Source organism: Oenanthe melanoleuca, chromosome 23 (assembly GCF_029582105.1).
Source record: "Oenanthe melanoleuca isolate GR-GAL-2019-014 chromosome 23, OMel1.0, whole genome shotgun sequence".
NCBI lineage: Eukaryota > Metazoa > Chordata > Aves > Passeriformes > Muscicapidae > Oenanthe > Oenanthe melanoleuca.
The window spans coordinates 4,475,776-4,489,042 of record NC_079356.1 but is presented as its reverse complement, the minus strand read 5'-3'; the positions used below and the strand labels follow the sequence as shown (position 1 = coordinate 4,489,042).

At 45.7% G+C, this 13,267-nt stretch overlaps 1 protein-coding gene across 1 annotated transcript; it reads left to right on the top strand.

Annotated features, from left to right (window-relative positions):
- Window positions 1–342: 342 nt before the first annotated feature.
- HDAC1 (histone deacetylase 1) lies at window positions 343–10,862 on the top strand. The gene is made up of 14 exons (XM_056509441.1): window positions 343–464; window positions 3,629–3,741; window positions 4,011–4,128; window positions 4,301–4,375; window positions 5,298–5,436; window positions 6,444–6,585; window positions 7,322–7,414; window positions 8,376–8,484; window positions 8,570–8,710; window positions 8,876–8,984; window positions 9,071–9,201; window positions 9,817–9,963; window positions 10,050–10,116; window positions 10,365–10,862. Exons 1-14 carry the CDS (start codon window positions 416–418, stop codon window positions 10,390–10,392), a joined length of 1,461 nt encoding a protein of 486 aa, XP_056365416.1. The 5' UTR covers window positions 343–415; the 3' UTR covers window positions 10,393–10,862.
- The last annotated feature ends 2,405 nt before the right edge of the window (window positions 10,863–13,267 follow it).

Here is a 13,267-nt window from a genome sequence, read left to right as displayed (position 1 = left end):
CTGACCCGCCCCAGCCCTGTGAGCCCCCCCTGCTCTTCTCTCGCCCACGCGTGGGTCAGCCCTGCCCTGGGGACCCCCCTCCCCTGGGATGGTTCAGCCCCACCTGCCCCCCCCCCCACCAGGGAATGGTTCCTCCCCGCCCACCTGGACCCTCTCCTCTTTTGCCCCCCCCCTCAGCGATGGTACAGCCACCCCCCCGTCCCCCACCACAGTGGTACAGCCCAAGCGCCCCCGGCGCGCAGCCTAACCTGCTAGGTGCCGCTGCGGCTTGTGATTGGTCAATGGGCGGGAGGGGGCGGAACGGAGAGCTATGATTGGACAGAACGGCGCGGGAGGCGGAGCCGCGGGCCCGGGGCGGGCAGGGTTGGTTGCGCGGCACGGCGGCGGATCGGGCGCTGTGAGGGGAGGCAGGAAAATGGCGCTGACGCAGGGGACGAAGCGCAAAGTCTGCTATTACTACGATGGTGAGGGGCTGCGGGCACCCGGCGGGGCTGCCGGGCCGCGGGGGAGCCGTCCCGGGGCTGGGGGGCGTGAGGGGCTGAGGGGGCATCGGTGACGGGGGGGGGGGTGGGAAGAGGCGGGGTTGAGGGGAGGGGGCGAGGGGTGAGGGGAGAATGGGGGGGGATGGAGATTACTGGGGGTGAGGGGCCACTGGGGGTAATGGGGTCACCGGGGGGTATCCCTGAGGGGGGATGAGGGTGGGATGAGAGGTTGGGAATGGGGGATCTGTGGAGGAGATGGCGGTGAGGGGGTTTAAAGGTTGTGAGGGGTCACTGGGGACAATGAGGGGGCTGTGGGGGTCCCTGAGGGGATGGAATCAGAGGTTGGGAATGGGGGAATCACTGGAGGAGATGGTGAGGGGGTTTAAAGGTTGTGAGGGGTCACTGGGGAGGGATTTGGGGGTCCCTGAGGGGGGATGAGAGTGGGATGAGAGGTTGGGAATGGGGGATCTGTGGAGGAGATGGCGGTGAGGGGGTTTAAAGGTTGTGAGGGGTCACTGGGGAGGAATTTGGGGGTCCCTGAGGGGATGGGATCAGAGGCTGGGAATGGGGGAATCACTGGAGGAGATGGTGAGGGGGTTTAAAGGTTGTGAGGGGTCACTGGGGAGGGATTTGGGGGTCCCTGAGGGGGGATGAGGGGTTGGTAATGGGGGAATCACTGGAGGAGATGGAGCTGGGGGGGTTTAAAGGTATTGAGGGGTCCCAGGGATGGATGTGAGGGCACTGATGGATCAGGGCATGGGGATCCAGGATTTTGTGGGGTTTTTAATGGGGTTGAGGGCCACAGGAAACATGGCAGCACTGGGGAGGAGAAGGGGAAGATCAGAGGGATGGGGATTTGGGAGATGGGAAAGGGGAAGGGGCAGGAGCTGGGAGAGGCTTTGGATGCTGAGATGCTGGAGGAGGATTTTGGGGAGCTCTGAGGAGGAAGAGTCACTCCTGGGATGGTGATTTTGGGTCAGGAGGGAATAAAAAAAAAAGCTCTGGGAGCCTGCATGGCTGCTTGCAGGGAGCTGCTGTGCAGGATCATCCCTCACTTGTGAATTTTGGTTTTTTGTGGATTTTGGTCCCAGTTCTGCCCCTCTCCCCTTCCCTTTAAAGGGCTGACTTGGTGCCTTGGCTCGTTTTCTGTTGTGCAATTCTCTGTTCCATCATGTTTTTTAGCCCAAAATCAAATAAAAACTTGTTCTTGCAACTTTTTCCCCTCTCAAAGGATGTACCCAGTGCTGGAGGCTCTTCCAAATCCTGTGCTGAAGGCTTTTCTTTTCCCCTCTAAAAATGTGACTTTTTTTTTTCCTCAAATGTGAGGTTTGCAGCCCTGCTGGGTTATAATTTTTGAAGGCACTTAATTATATGTGAAATACAAAATAAGCAGTTGTTTTGTTTGAAGTGCTGCTGCCCTGCAGGTCTTTGCTGTGCAGGAATTTCACAAATTTAGGTTCCATACTCTGTGGTGAGGTTTCAGTGCCTTTTTTTTTTATTAAATATTTTTCTTTTTCACCGTTCTTTTCTGAGCAGCTCTCAAACATCCACAGCTGAGGAGTAAAAAGCTGCTTTTACTGAGGGGAAAATAAATAATTTGTTTATTTGAGCCTTTTATTTTCCATGCTGGGAGGTTGAAACAACCCAACCTGGTGTGGGAATTCCCTGAATTTCATGAGATGAAGGAATTTTATGGAATCCTGAGGGGCTGGATGGAACTTCTCTGAAAGGATTTATTTAACCCCAGCAGAACCTGCTAAATTCACACTCCTTAATCTGCTCTGACGTCCAGGAGCAGCTGATCCATGGATCCCCAGGGCTTGGGATGTGCTCAGCAAAGGAACAGGAGCTCAGGGTTGGCCCAGGGCATTCCCTGGACAGCTGATGGTGATTTTTTAAAACCTTCACACAATTCTGTGCTGGTATTTTCTAAGCAGAGCCTCAAACATCTCTTCCAAGTTCCCCAAACTTTGATTTAGAGAGAATAAAATCCATCAGGATGGGAAAACACCGTCATGGATTTCCAAAATTTCAGAAAAGAGAATTATTTTCACTGAGCTAAAAAAAAAAAAAATTAACTGCAAATAATTCTATTTATTGAAAGAATATTTCCCCCAGAGCTCTACAGACAGGTAAATTCCAGCCTGGATGTGGGATTTACACCTTTTCCTGCCTGAAAATAGATCCATGTCCACAGGAGGAAAAAACTGCAGAGTGGTGATGAAATTTTAATTCTCCCCCTGAGTCACCGGCCAGACCAGATTGCATCTCCTGCTTCCCAAAAGGAGCAGCAGTTCTTCAACCCCAAGAACAACCTGGTCTGGTTTCCCAGGAAAATGAGGCTTGCAGCCAAATGAGGCAGCAGGCAGAAATCTGAAAGTGAAATCCCTCTGAATTTCAGGGAAATGAGTCCCCCTGGGAAAGGAGGCGCAAGCAAAACCCCAATTTTTATTAAAGTTAGCAGTGAGGTGTGAGCTCAGTTTGGGGCAGAAATTCCACGTGGGGAGGTGACTTTGTTTCCACAAAATCATTCCTGGGGGTGGCTGGGAATGCTCTGGAGGATTTCAAGGAATAAAAAGGGGTGCAGACAAGGTGGAGCTGTGAGAGCAGAGCTGGGTGGTGCTTGTTGAGTTCAGAGTTTCCCTTGGGTAAACAGGAGGAAAGTGAGGCACAGGCTGGGTGCTGTGGGCTGAGTCACTGTCTGAGCTGGGATTAACTCCCCTGAACCCTGGGGCTCCTGCTCCCAGCCCTCCCTGAAACCTGGGACACATTCCTGGCACTCAGCCCTCAGCTCCTCTGGCCCAAAAATCTTCTGTGTGCTGGCAGAACCCTGGTTTGGCTTGGGAGATGATCCAGCACCAATTCCAGCCCCTTCCACTGGTGCCATTCCAAATTCCCTGCCTCACCTTCCCTGAACTTCCAAACCTTATTTGAGAATGAATCCCTGTGCCAGGAAGGTGAAGAAATAAATCCCAGAGAGGGCTGCAATTCCCTCTCCAGGAATGCTGAATTTATCAGCAATTTGTTTTCTATTTTCTGAATTTCTTTCCTGCTTTCTGAATTTCTTTCCTGCTTTCTGAATTTCTTTCCTGCTTTCTGAATTTCTTTCCTGCTTTCTGAATTTCTTTTCTGTTTTCTGCTTCCAGGGGATGTTGGGAATTATTATTATGGCCAAGGACATCCCATGAAACCCCACAGGATCCGCATGACCCACAACCTCCTGCTCAACTATGGGCTCTACAGGAAGATGGAGATTTATGTAAGTGTGGGGCTGCTCATTAGTAAATGGCATAATTTATGTTTCAGGCTTTAATTGTGGAGCTTTTCTCCAAGAGGAAAGGAATAAACCTCAGTTTGGGGTATTGTATTCCTGGTTTCTGCTCAGTGTTGGAGTGAGGGGTTCTGCCATTCCTGCCTTTCAAATTCAATTTTTCTTACTCAATGCTGCCAGTTTGATACTTCATTCAGTTCCTTGGGTTAAATGTGGGATTGGGGATGATTGCAGAGCTCTCCTTGCTGTCCTTGCAGCGTCCTCACAAGGCCAATGCAGAGGAGATGACCAAGTACCACAGTGATGATTACATCAAATTCCTGAGGTCCATCCGCCCTGACAACATGTCTGAGTACAGCAAGCAGATGCAGAGATGTGAGTCTTAGAATGGCACAGCTTCCACATTTATAGCTCCATTTTTATTATATATTTTGTAATAGAAATTGTGTTTTGTTTAACACTTCTGGCCACTTTTCAAATCCAGACAGTGGTGTAAGATTTGGATTTTATTCCTGGTTTTATTGCAATGGTTCTTCTCTTCTTCCAGTTAATGTTGGGGAGGACTGCCCTGTGTTTGATGGGCTCTTTGAGTTCTGTCAGCTCTCTGCTGGAGGCTCTGTTGGTAAGATCATAAATCCTGTCTATTTTTTATTGTGTTTTATGTAGTTCTGTCTCTGAACCTGTTGCTGATTTAACAATGAAATCCAGATTTCTCCAAGCTTTGCCTGTTGAATCCCTCTCCATTTGTTAATCACTAATTTGAGTTGCCTCTCTGAATGGCTCTGTTACATCACCAGTGACAGAGTTCAAACAAAACCACAACAGCACAGTTTGAATAAAAAAAAATATCAACCTGAGCTTTACATAAAAATAAAAATTCTAAAAGTCTTGCACTGTAAAGAAAAGCCCAAAGTGACTTAGCTGCTGTTTTTAAAAAGCCACCAACTCTGGACATGAGGCAAAGCAGAAACTGAAAGGTTTGAGAGCTGGAACATTAAAATGTATTTTTATTTTCTCATCATTGACAGAAAAGCTGCTGGAGCTGTTTGTGTGCACAGCCTGAGAGCTCTGTGGCTGCTGCTGCCACAGTGACACCTCCAGTGTGGATTTCCTGTGCCACAGCAGCTTTTGAAGCAGCTCTGTGCTCTCTCTGCTCCCAGGGCTGGAGAATTCCACAGAATTTAGGATTTATTTGGATCCTGGGAGATTCCAGGAGGTGCAGAAAGTTGATGGAAGGAGCTGAGAGAGGAGAAATTTTTTTTTTGCCTCAATGACCTGAATTTATCTCAGATAAAACCTTGAGAAATCCAGCTTGCCTTCAGTGTGACCCCAGCTGTGTGCTGGGGACTGATTTGTGGGGATTTTTCTACTCTGAATCAAAAACAAGAAAGGATTAGAAATATTTCCCATTTCCCCTTGATTTGTGGGGAACTGGAGCTTCGTGGAACCCCCAAAAACCCCGGGGAGGAGCTTCAGCTTCACTCCAAGCTCCACCTCAGAGTTTTTCACTCCTGTTTTAACCTCTTTGTGCTTCCCTCCCCCAGCCAGTGCTGTGAAGCTGAACAAGCAGCAGACAGACATTGCAGTCAACTGGGCAGGGGGGCTCCACCATGCCAAAAAATCAGAAGCTTCAGGATTCTGCTACGTCAACGACATCGTCCTGGCCATCCTGGAGCTCCTCAAGTATGGGCAGCACCCCTCACTGCTTTCTCCTCTGCTTTTTTAGTTTATTCCCTCTTTTCTTTTTCTCCTCAAAATTATTATTTTGAGCTCTGCTGTCCTCTCCTCCTAAAAGGGGTTTTGGAGTTTTTTTTGGATGTTGTGTTTTTTGCTGTTGCACTTTGTCCCTTCCCTCTGCCACAGCTTCTGGCTCCAGGCAAACCTCGCTGGGGAGGGCATCAAAAACTGAATAAAAACTGCATCAAAAACTGCATTAAAACTGCATAAAAACTACACTAAAACTGCATCAAAAACTGCATCAAAAACTGCATTAAAACTGCATAAAAACTACACTAAAACTACATTAAAAACTGCATCAAAAACTGCATTAAAACTGCATAAAAACTACACTAAAACTACATTAAAAACTGCATCAAAAACTGCATTAAAACTGCATAAAAACTACACTAAAACTACATTAAAAACTGCATCAAAAACTGAATAAAAACTGCATCAAAAACTACACTAAAACTACATTAAAAACTGCATTAAAATCTGCATTAAAAACTGCATAAAAACTACACTAAAACTACATTAAAACTACATAAAAAGTGCATTAAAAACTGCATAAAACTGCATGAAAAACTGCATAAAAACTACATAAAAACTGCATCAAAATCTGCATCAAAAACTGAATAAAAACTGCATAAAAACTACATAAAAACTGCATTTAAAAACTACATAAAAACTGCATCAAAAACGGCATCAAAACTACATGAAAACTGCATAAAAACTGCATTTAAAAACTGCATAAAAATGCATCAAAAACTGCATAAAAACGTGCATAAAATGCACCTTATGGGCTGAATCTGACCAAAACTCAGCAGCAAAAATCACTTTATTTTCTGTTCCTTCCCTGCAGCTCCTTCCCCTAGAAATCCTGGCTGGAATTCATTCTCTCCTCTCAGTTTCCTTTGCTCTGGATGCACTTTTTCCTGGGAATAATTACAATATTCTGATTTTTTTTCCAGGTACCACCAGCGAGTGCTGTACATTGACATTGACATCCACCATGGGGATGGGGTGGAGGAAGCTTTTTACACCACAGACAGGGTCATGACTGTGTCCTTCCACAAATATGGAGAATATTTCCCAGGAACTGGGGACCTGAGGGTGAGAACCACAAAATTCCCATGAAATTTGTTTTTTTTTTTTTCCAGCTTTTCTGCCTGTCCCTGTGTAACACTCATTTTCTAAGGGTAAAAGTGTGGATGGGAAGCTCACTGATCATTTATTCAACCCCAAATCTTTGCTCTCAGTCTCTCTGGTGGGGTTGTGCTCCCAAAAAATGACATTTGGGTCACCTTGGTGCCACAAACTCTGAGGTGAAGGTTTCTGAGGGAGTGGAATTTTATTGGCTTTTCCTGCAGTGTCTCATTTCTGTGTCACTCAAAGTGTCACCTGTGGCTTGTGACATTGCCAGAACTTCTGTTCTCAGGGGTGAAAAATTCTTTACTTATTTTTCTGGGATTTTTACCAGAACTGTGGTTTTTTTTTATTTAAATCCTCTCATCTCTCACTCAGGATTTGTATTTTTTCAGCCCTGCACCATAAATGCAACAGCTATTTTTAATAAACCCCTTGGATGTGAGAGTGATAAAACAAATATTAAAATATATATTATTTCAGAATAAAATATTTTTATTTAAATTAGAATTTGGTGACTGAACAGATTCACTGCTCTGGCCAGCCCAGCCCGCCGCTGTACATCCCTACAGCAAATATTTAACAACATAAATACCATTAAATATTTGCTTGACGTGGAATCCAACCTTCCCTTGCCAGTTTGGAGCAGGATTTGTGTTTCTGGTGAAATCCTTGGTGAGCTCAGGTGTTTTTGTCACTGCAGGACATCGGGGCAGGCAAAGGGAAATACTACGCTGTGAATTACCCGCTGCGGGACGGCATCGACGACGAGTCCTACGAGGCCATTTTCAAACCTGTGAGTGAATCCCTGCAGCATCCTCTGGGCTGCTCTGGGGACAGCTGTCTGACAATACAGGCAGGAGCTTCTCTGAAATGGAGAATAAACCCCCTCCCTCCAAATTATCATAATTTGGAAGTTAAGCATCTCTCAGGTAAAGATATGGGAATAGGAATAACAGTTCTTTACTAGGGAAATTAAAATAGAAATGCAGTATTACACAGAACAATCCCAGCCCTGCCAGAGTCAGAATCCAAGCTGACACCCGTCAGTCAGTTAGGGTGTTGGCACAGTCCCATTCAATGGTGGCTGCATCCTCCTGCAGTGGCAGATGTGGTTCAGCTGGAGCAGTGCTCCTGGAGAAGGTGCAGTTTCCTCTGAAGCTCCAGGGATGATGTGGAAAGGTCTGGTTTTCCTCTGGAATCCAGTGGGAAGAAGGTTCCTTGGTGTCCAAAATCTCAGTTTTTATCTGGGTAGGAAATGTTTGGCTCCTCCCCTGGCTGGAGCATCTCCCAGTGGGATGATGGAATTTTATCAGTCATGCCCTGGGACTCAGTGGCCATGAACAGGAGATATCTCCTGGAGGGAGGATGGGCTGTGGGAAGATAAAGATGATTGCCCAGCTGGTTTAAAGATGGCCCATGAGCAGAGGATATCTCCATGGAGATCAGGGTCACTGCCCCACCTGGGTTAACAGATGGGGACAGAATCCACATTTCTGGCCACATGAACCCAACACACTCAGTTTGTCCTTAAGGCCTTTCTTTGTGGTTTTATTGAGTTGTTTTCTGTGGTGGGGCTCACCAAGGGCTCTGTTCCCCCTTAACAATCGGGGTCTGTGCTGGAGCTCCTGGGTGTGAGAGCCCCAGTGTTAGAGGGCAGCTGTGGCAGCACCAGGGATGGCTTCCCATCCCTGGCTGTCACTGTGCTGTGTGACAGTGGCCTGTGGGCAGGGGCTGACAAGGCTTTTGTTGTTTAGGTGATCTCCAAAGTGATGGAGACGTTCCAGCCCAGCGCTGTTGTCCTGCAGTGTGGCTCTGATTCCCTGTCTGGGGACAGGCTGGGCTGCTTCAACCTCACCATCAAAGGTAGGAGCTGAACCAGGCACAGCAGGACATTCCCTGGCAGCCTGGGGTGTGTGCCACCAGTGTGACCCTTTTTTTGGCACTGCAGGCCATGCCAAGTGTGTGGAGTTTGTGAAGAGCTTCAACCTGCCCATGCTGATGCTGGGAGGAGGGGGGTACACGATCCGAAACGTGGCTCGCTGCTGGACCTACGAGACTGCTGTGGCCCTGGACACTGAGATCCCCAATGGTAATTCCCCCTGAGCCCCCACAGGGCTGGGGATCACTGACACCCTGAGAGCTCAGGGAAATGCTGCTCCTGGGGTTCCCTCACCTCTGGGTGATGCCTTTTGGATGCCCTTTTGGATGCCCCTGCTGATAATTTAGTGTTAATTATCCTTAATTCCCCCCTCAGAACTTCCATACAACGACTACTTTGAGTACTTTGGGCCAGACTTCAAGCTCCACATCAGCCCCTCCAACATGACCAACCAGAACACCAACGAATACCTGGAGAAAATCAAGTGAGTGTGAAGGGAGCAACCCTCCCAGGGGGGCTGGTGGCCTTGGGGGTGGCCCTTGGTGACAAAGTGTCCTTCCCTGGCTGCAGGCAGAGGCTCTTTGAGAACCTGAGGATGCTCCCCCACGCTCCTGGGGTACAGATGCAGCCAATTCCTGAGGATGCTGTGCAGGAGGACAGTGGGGATGAGGAGGAGGATGATCCTGAGAAACGCATTTCTGGTGAGTGCTGGGAGTTGGGAATTGTGCTGGGAAAAGCTCAAAGCTGAGCAGGATCCATGAACTCCTCATGAGGAGGATGGAGGGTTTAGATCCAATTCTGACTCCAGGATTTCACCCCCTTGCTTTGTGGGGATATCAAAATCAAATCCAGAAACCCTGGGGAGGAGCTGGAGCTTCACCTGTCCCAGGATTTTCACTCCTGTTTAACCTCTCTGATTTGAATCCATTCCCACCTCCCTGCTGGATTTTCCTGGGACAGGATCTCTCCTGCCAGGTGATTTCCAGAATGGGAAAAAATTTGATTTTTTAAAGGAAGAATTCCAGCAGTTGCAGAGTGCTGGGACAGAACCCTTGGCAGAATCCTGGTGTGATCCCAGCAGTGAAAAAAATGGAATTTTCTCTCCAGCTTGGCCCTTAGGATCTGGCAGACAGATTTGGCAGGTCTAGACATCCCACTGTTCCTAATCCAAGCTGTGATCCTGCAGCACTTGAAAGGGGATCAGCTCAAAAATTAAAACAAAAATCCTGATTGATGTGAGCTCCACTCTGAGAATCCACACTGGGAACCTGCTGATTGTGAAAAAGAGCTCAGCCAAGCTCTGTTTCCTCTGGCAGTCCGAAATTCCAACAAGAGGATCTCCTGTGATGAGGAATTCTCAGATTCTGAGGACGAGGGCGAGGGGGGGCGCAAGAACGTCGCCAACTTCAAAAAAACCAAACGTGTGAAAGCAGAGGAGGAGAAGGAGGAGGAGGAGAAAAAAGGTGAGCACACAGCTGGCACAGCTCAATTCTTTCCTCCTGCACTGCTCTGTGCCTTTCATTTCATTTTTATATTTTTTTTTTTCCAGAGGAGAAGGAAGAGGAAAAAGCAAAAGAGGAAAAAGCAGCAGCAGCAGCAGCAGCAGAACCCAAAGGGTGAGTCTGGCTCCTGCCATGCCCAGGGAGCTCTGGGAGGCTTCAGGGGTTCTTGTCACAATTTGGGTGACACTTTTTTGTCACAAGAAGAAATTTTCAGGTGTTGAAAGAGCTTTTTCCTTCAGCAGTACATTAAATTTTAGCTGAAAATGAACCAGATAAGCAACACTTTAAAACCTCATTGTTTAATGCAAATTGTTGATTTAAGCCAAATCTGTTTTTTTATTTTTTTTTTTTTGTTTCCCCAGGGTGAAGGAAGAGACAAAATCCACCTGAGTGGCTGCAGCTGGCCAGGTGTTGTAGGTTTAGCTCCTGGGTTTCCTCCTCCCCACAGGATTTCTATTTTATATATGTTTTCTGTATATATTTCTATATAATTGTATAAAATGACTGGAGAACTGTAAATTATTCCTTGCTGCACTCCACTGGGAGCAGGCAGGGGAGGATTCTGCTGAGCAGCCCAGGTTTGGTGACCAGGGGAGTTTCACTCTTTGCCTTCCACTGCCCCTCCTTGGTGTGGCTCTAAAAACCACAAAAATCACTTCCTCCCCTCTGAAATAACCTTGGAAAAAAAATAATTTAAGTAGAAGTAGTGTCTGCATTTCAGGTTAGGTGGAAAGATGGCCATCAATTCTTGGTTTTCCTCGATTTTTTTTTTTTTTTGGGTGTTGTTTTTAATGGGAGAATTCCCAAAGAGACCTTTGTGCTCTGCACTTGGATTCCACCACGACAAAAAGAAACAAAAACCTGTGAGCTGGTGCCACTTCTCAGGGTCAAAATTGTGCAGTTCTTGAATTGAGTTGGCTCCTCCCTGCAGCAAACTTGGGGAAAGAGATGAAGCAGCTGAAAAGAAACCTGAAAAATCCTTTTTTTTTTCCTTTTTTTTTTTTTATTTTGGTGGTTTTTTTAAGTGACTCAGCCCCAGAGCCCAGATCTGGGAAATGTAAAATTAAAATCACTCTTGAGTGGTTCAGTTTTCCAAGATCTCTTGGATCCAGGGAGTGTGGCAGCATTTGATTCACCTCCAGGATTTTTTTACCTGTTTTTGTTTTTTTATTCCCCTCTCTGGGTGGAGAAAAAATTTTTCCCCTTTGGCTTCATTTTTCTGCTAAAACCCCAAAAATTCCCTCAAATCCAGCCCAGAGCTTGGCTGACAGCTTTTCTTGATGTGCATCCTTAAAAAAAATCCAATTTTTCTTTATTTTTAAGCCAAGTTTTCCCACTGAACTTCCCTCCCCAGGCCAGTAAATCCCATTTTTTAATTTTTTTTTTTTCTCCTGTTGCCTTGCTGAGGAAACAGCAGATGGGGCTCTGAGCATTTTTCCCAGATTTCTTTTGTGACCTTTTTGCCTCTCCTTTTGTACAGCTTTGAGGGGAAAACAAATAATAAATTTTTTTTTTTTTTTTTTTTTTTGGAGGGGGGAGAAATTAGGAATTTTTTCAATTTTAATTTTTTTTCTGGCTGCTCTCCTTTCTCAGGGGAATCCCTCTAGAATTCCAGGGAGCTGAGGGTTTCAACTCCAATAATGCTGCTAAAACTTCACACAGGTTCTTTTTTAGGATTTATTTTTTTAACTCCTTTTTTTTTTTTTTTTTCCCTCTTCTTTTTTTTTATTTTTCCTCCTCACCGTGGAATTTTTTAAGTCTCTTTGGGGTCCGAGTGAGGTTTTCACTCTGATTTTCAGTGTTTTTATGTGAAACAAAGAGAGAGATCAGTGTAACTTTGTGTCTGGGGAATGTGGGAGGGGCGGGAGGGGAGGGGAAAATCTATTGTGGTTTTTTAAAGATGCGTTTATTTTGAATTTTCAGAACCTTTGTAATAAAACTGCTCCATTTCTATGGTTGGTGTGAGCCTGGCCTGATTTTTTGCACAATTAATTCATTTTCAGAGCTGTTCTTGCATCCAATGGACATCCCAACAAAATAAAAGAGGTGGAATTAAGATTTGAGAAGAAAAATAAGGCATTAATTCCTTTCTTCTTTCAGTTGATTTAATTCCATCCCCCAAAACATTTAATTTATTTAATTATCCTACAATGAAAAACTGCCTGAATCTCTTTTACAAATAATTTCCTTTGTAATTTTTTTTTTTTTTTTAAACAACACAGCCTTGAGATTCTCCCTCTCTGGAAAAAAAGGACTCAAAACATGATGATTTTATGGATTTTTTTTTTTGCTCACTTTGGGTGGTTTAATTCCCAAATTCCAGCTGGGTTCTCATCCCTGATTCTGAGCTGCTTTTGTGGTTGGAGTGGAACAATAAAATGATGGCAAGGGATGGACTTAATTCATCTTTGGGCTGAATTTAAGTGGTTTTATCCAAAATCCAAGCGCATGAAAATTTAATTTAATTAATTTAATTGAATTAAGAGCAGCTCCAGGGTGGAGCTGAGTGCTGATCACACCTGAAACAGCCACAAAACCCCAAATCTGATATTTTTAGAGGCAGAAAAAAGCAGCTTTGTGTGTGTGCTCAGCCTTTGGGTGCTGGGAGCAGCTCCATCCTCCCTCCCCCGGTGCAATCCTCCTTTTTTTGGAACAAAACCCCTGGAATTCCAATGGGATCACACTCAATTCCCTTCCCCAGGATTCCTAAAATGGCTGCCAGGCTGCAGCTCCACCGATGCTCCCATTTTTCCTTCCAGTTTGGGTTAAAAAAAAACCCCATTCATTTCACACCCTCTGCTTAAAGAAATGAATCCTGATTTTGGTTTTTTTGGCATAAAAATCGGAATTTTGGCTATTCCCACCTACCTGGATGCTCCTTGCCCTTGCCTGGGTGGTTCCTGTTGGGCAAACAATGCTTTGGGGTTTTATTTAATTTTTTTTTTTTTTTAATTTTTTTTCTGCTCTTCTCCAGCCAAAACAGCTGGGAAAATTGGGGAGGAAGGCCACGAAATGGAGGAGCTGCAGGAGCAGCTTCCAGGGAAAAACCAGTGACAGGAGCAGAGAAAAATCGGGAAAATCCATCCCAGTGCAGGTGACAGGAGCGAGGCTCCATTGTCGCCTCCTTGTCCCTTTGTTCAGCAAATCTTCGCTCCTTTTGTGCTGCTTCCAGCACAGAGGAGCTAATCCTACTCTAAAAAAAAAATAATTTAAATAAATTTAAAAAAAAAAAACAACTAATCTTCAAATCAGGAAGGTTTTTAGC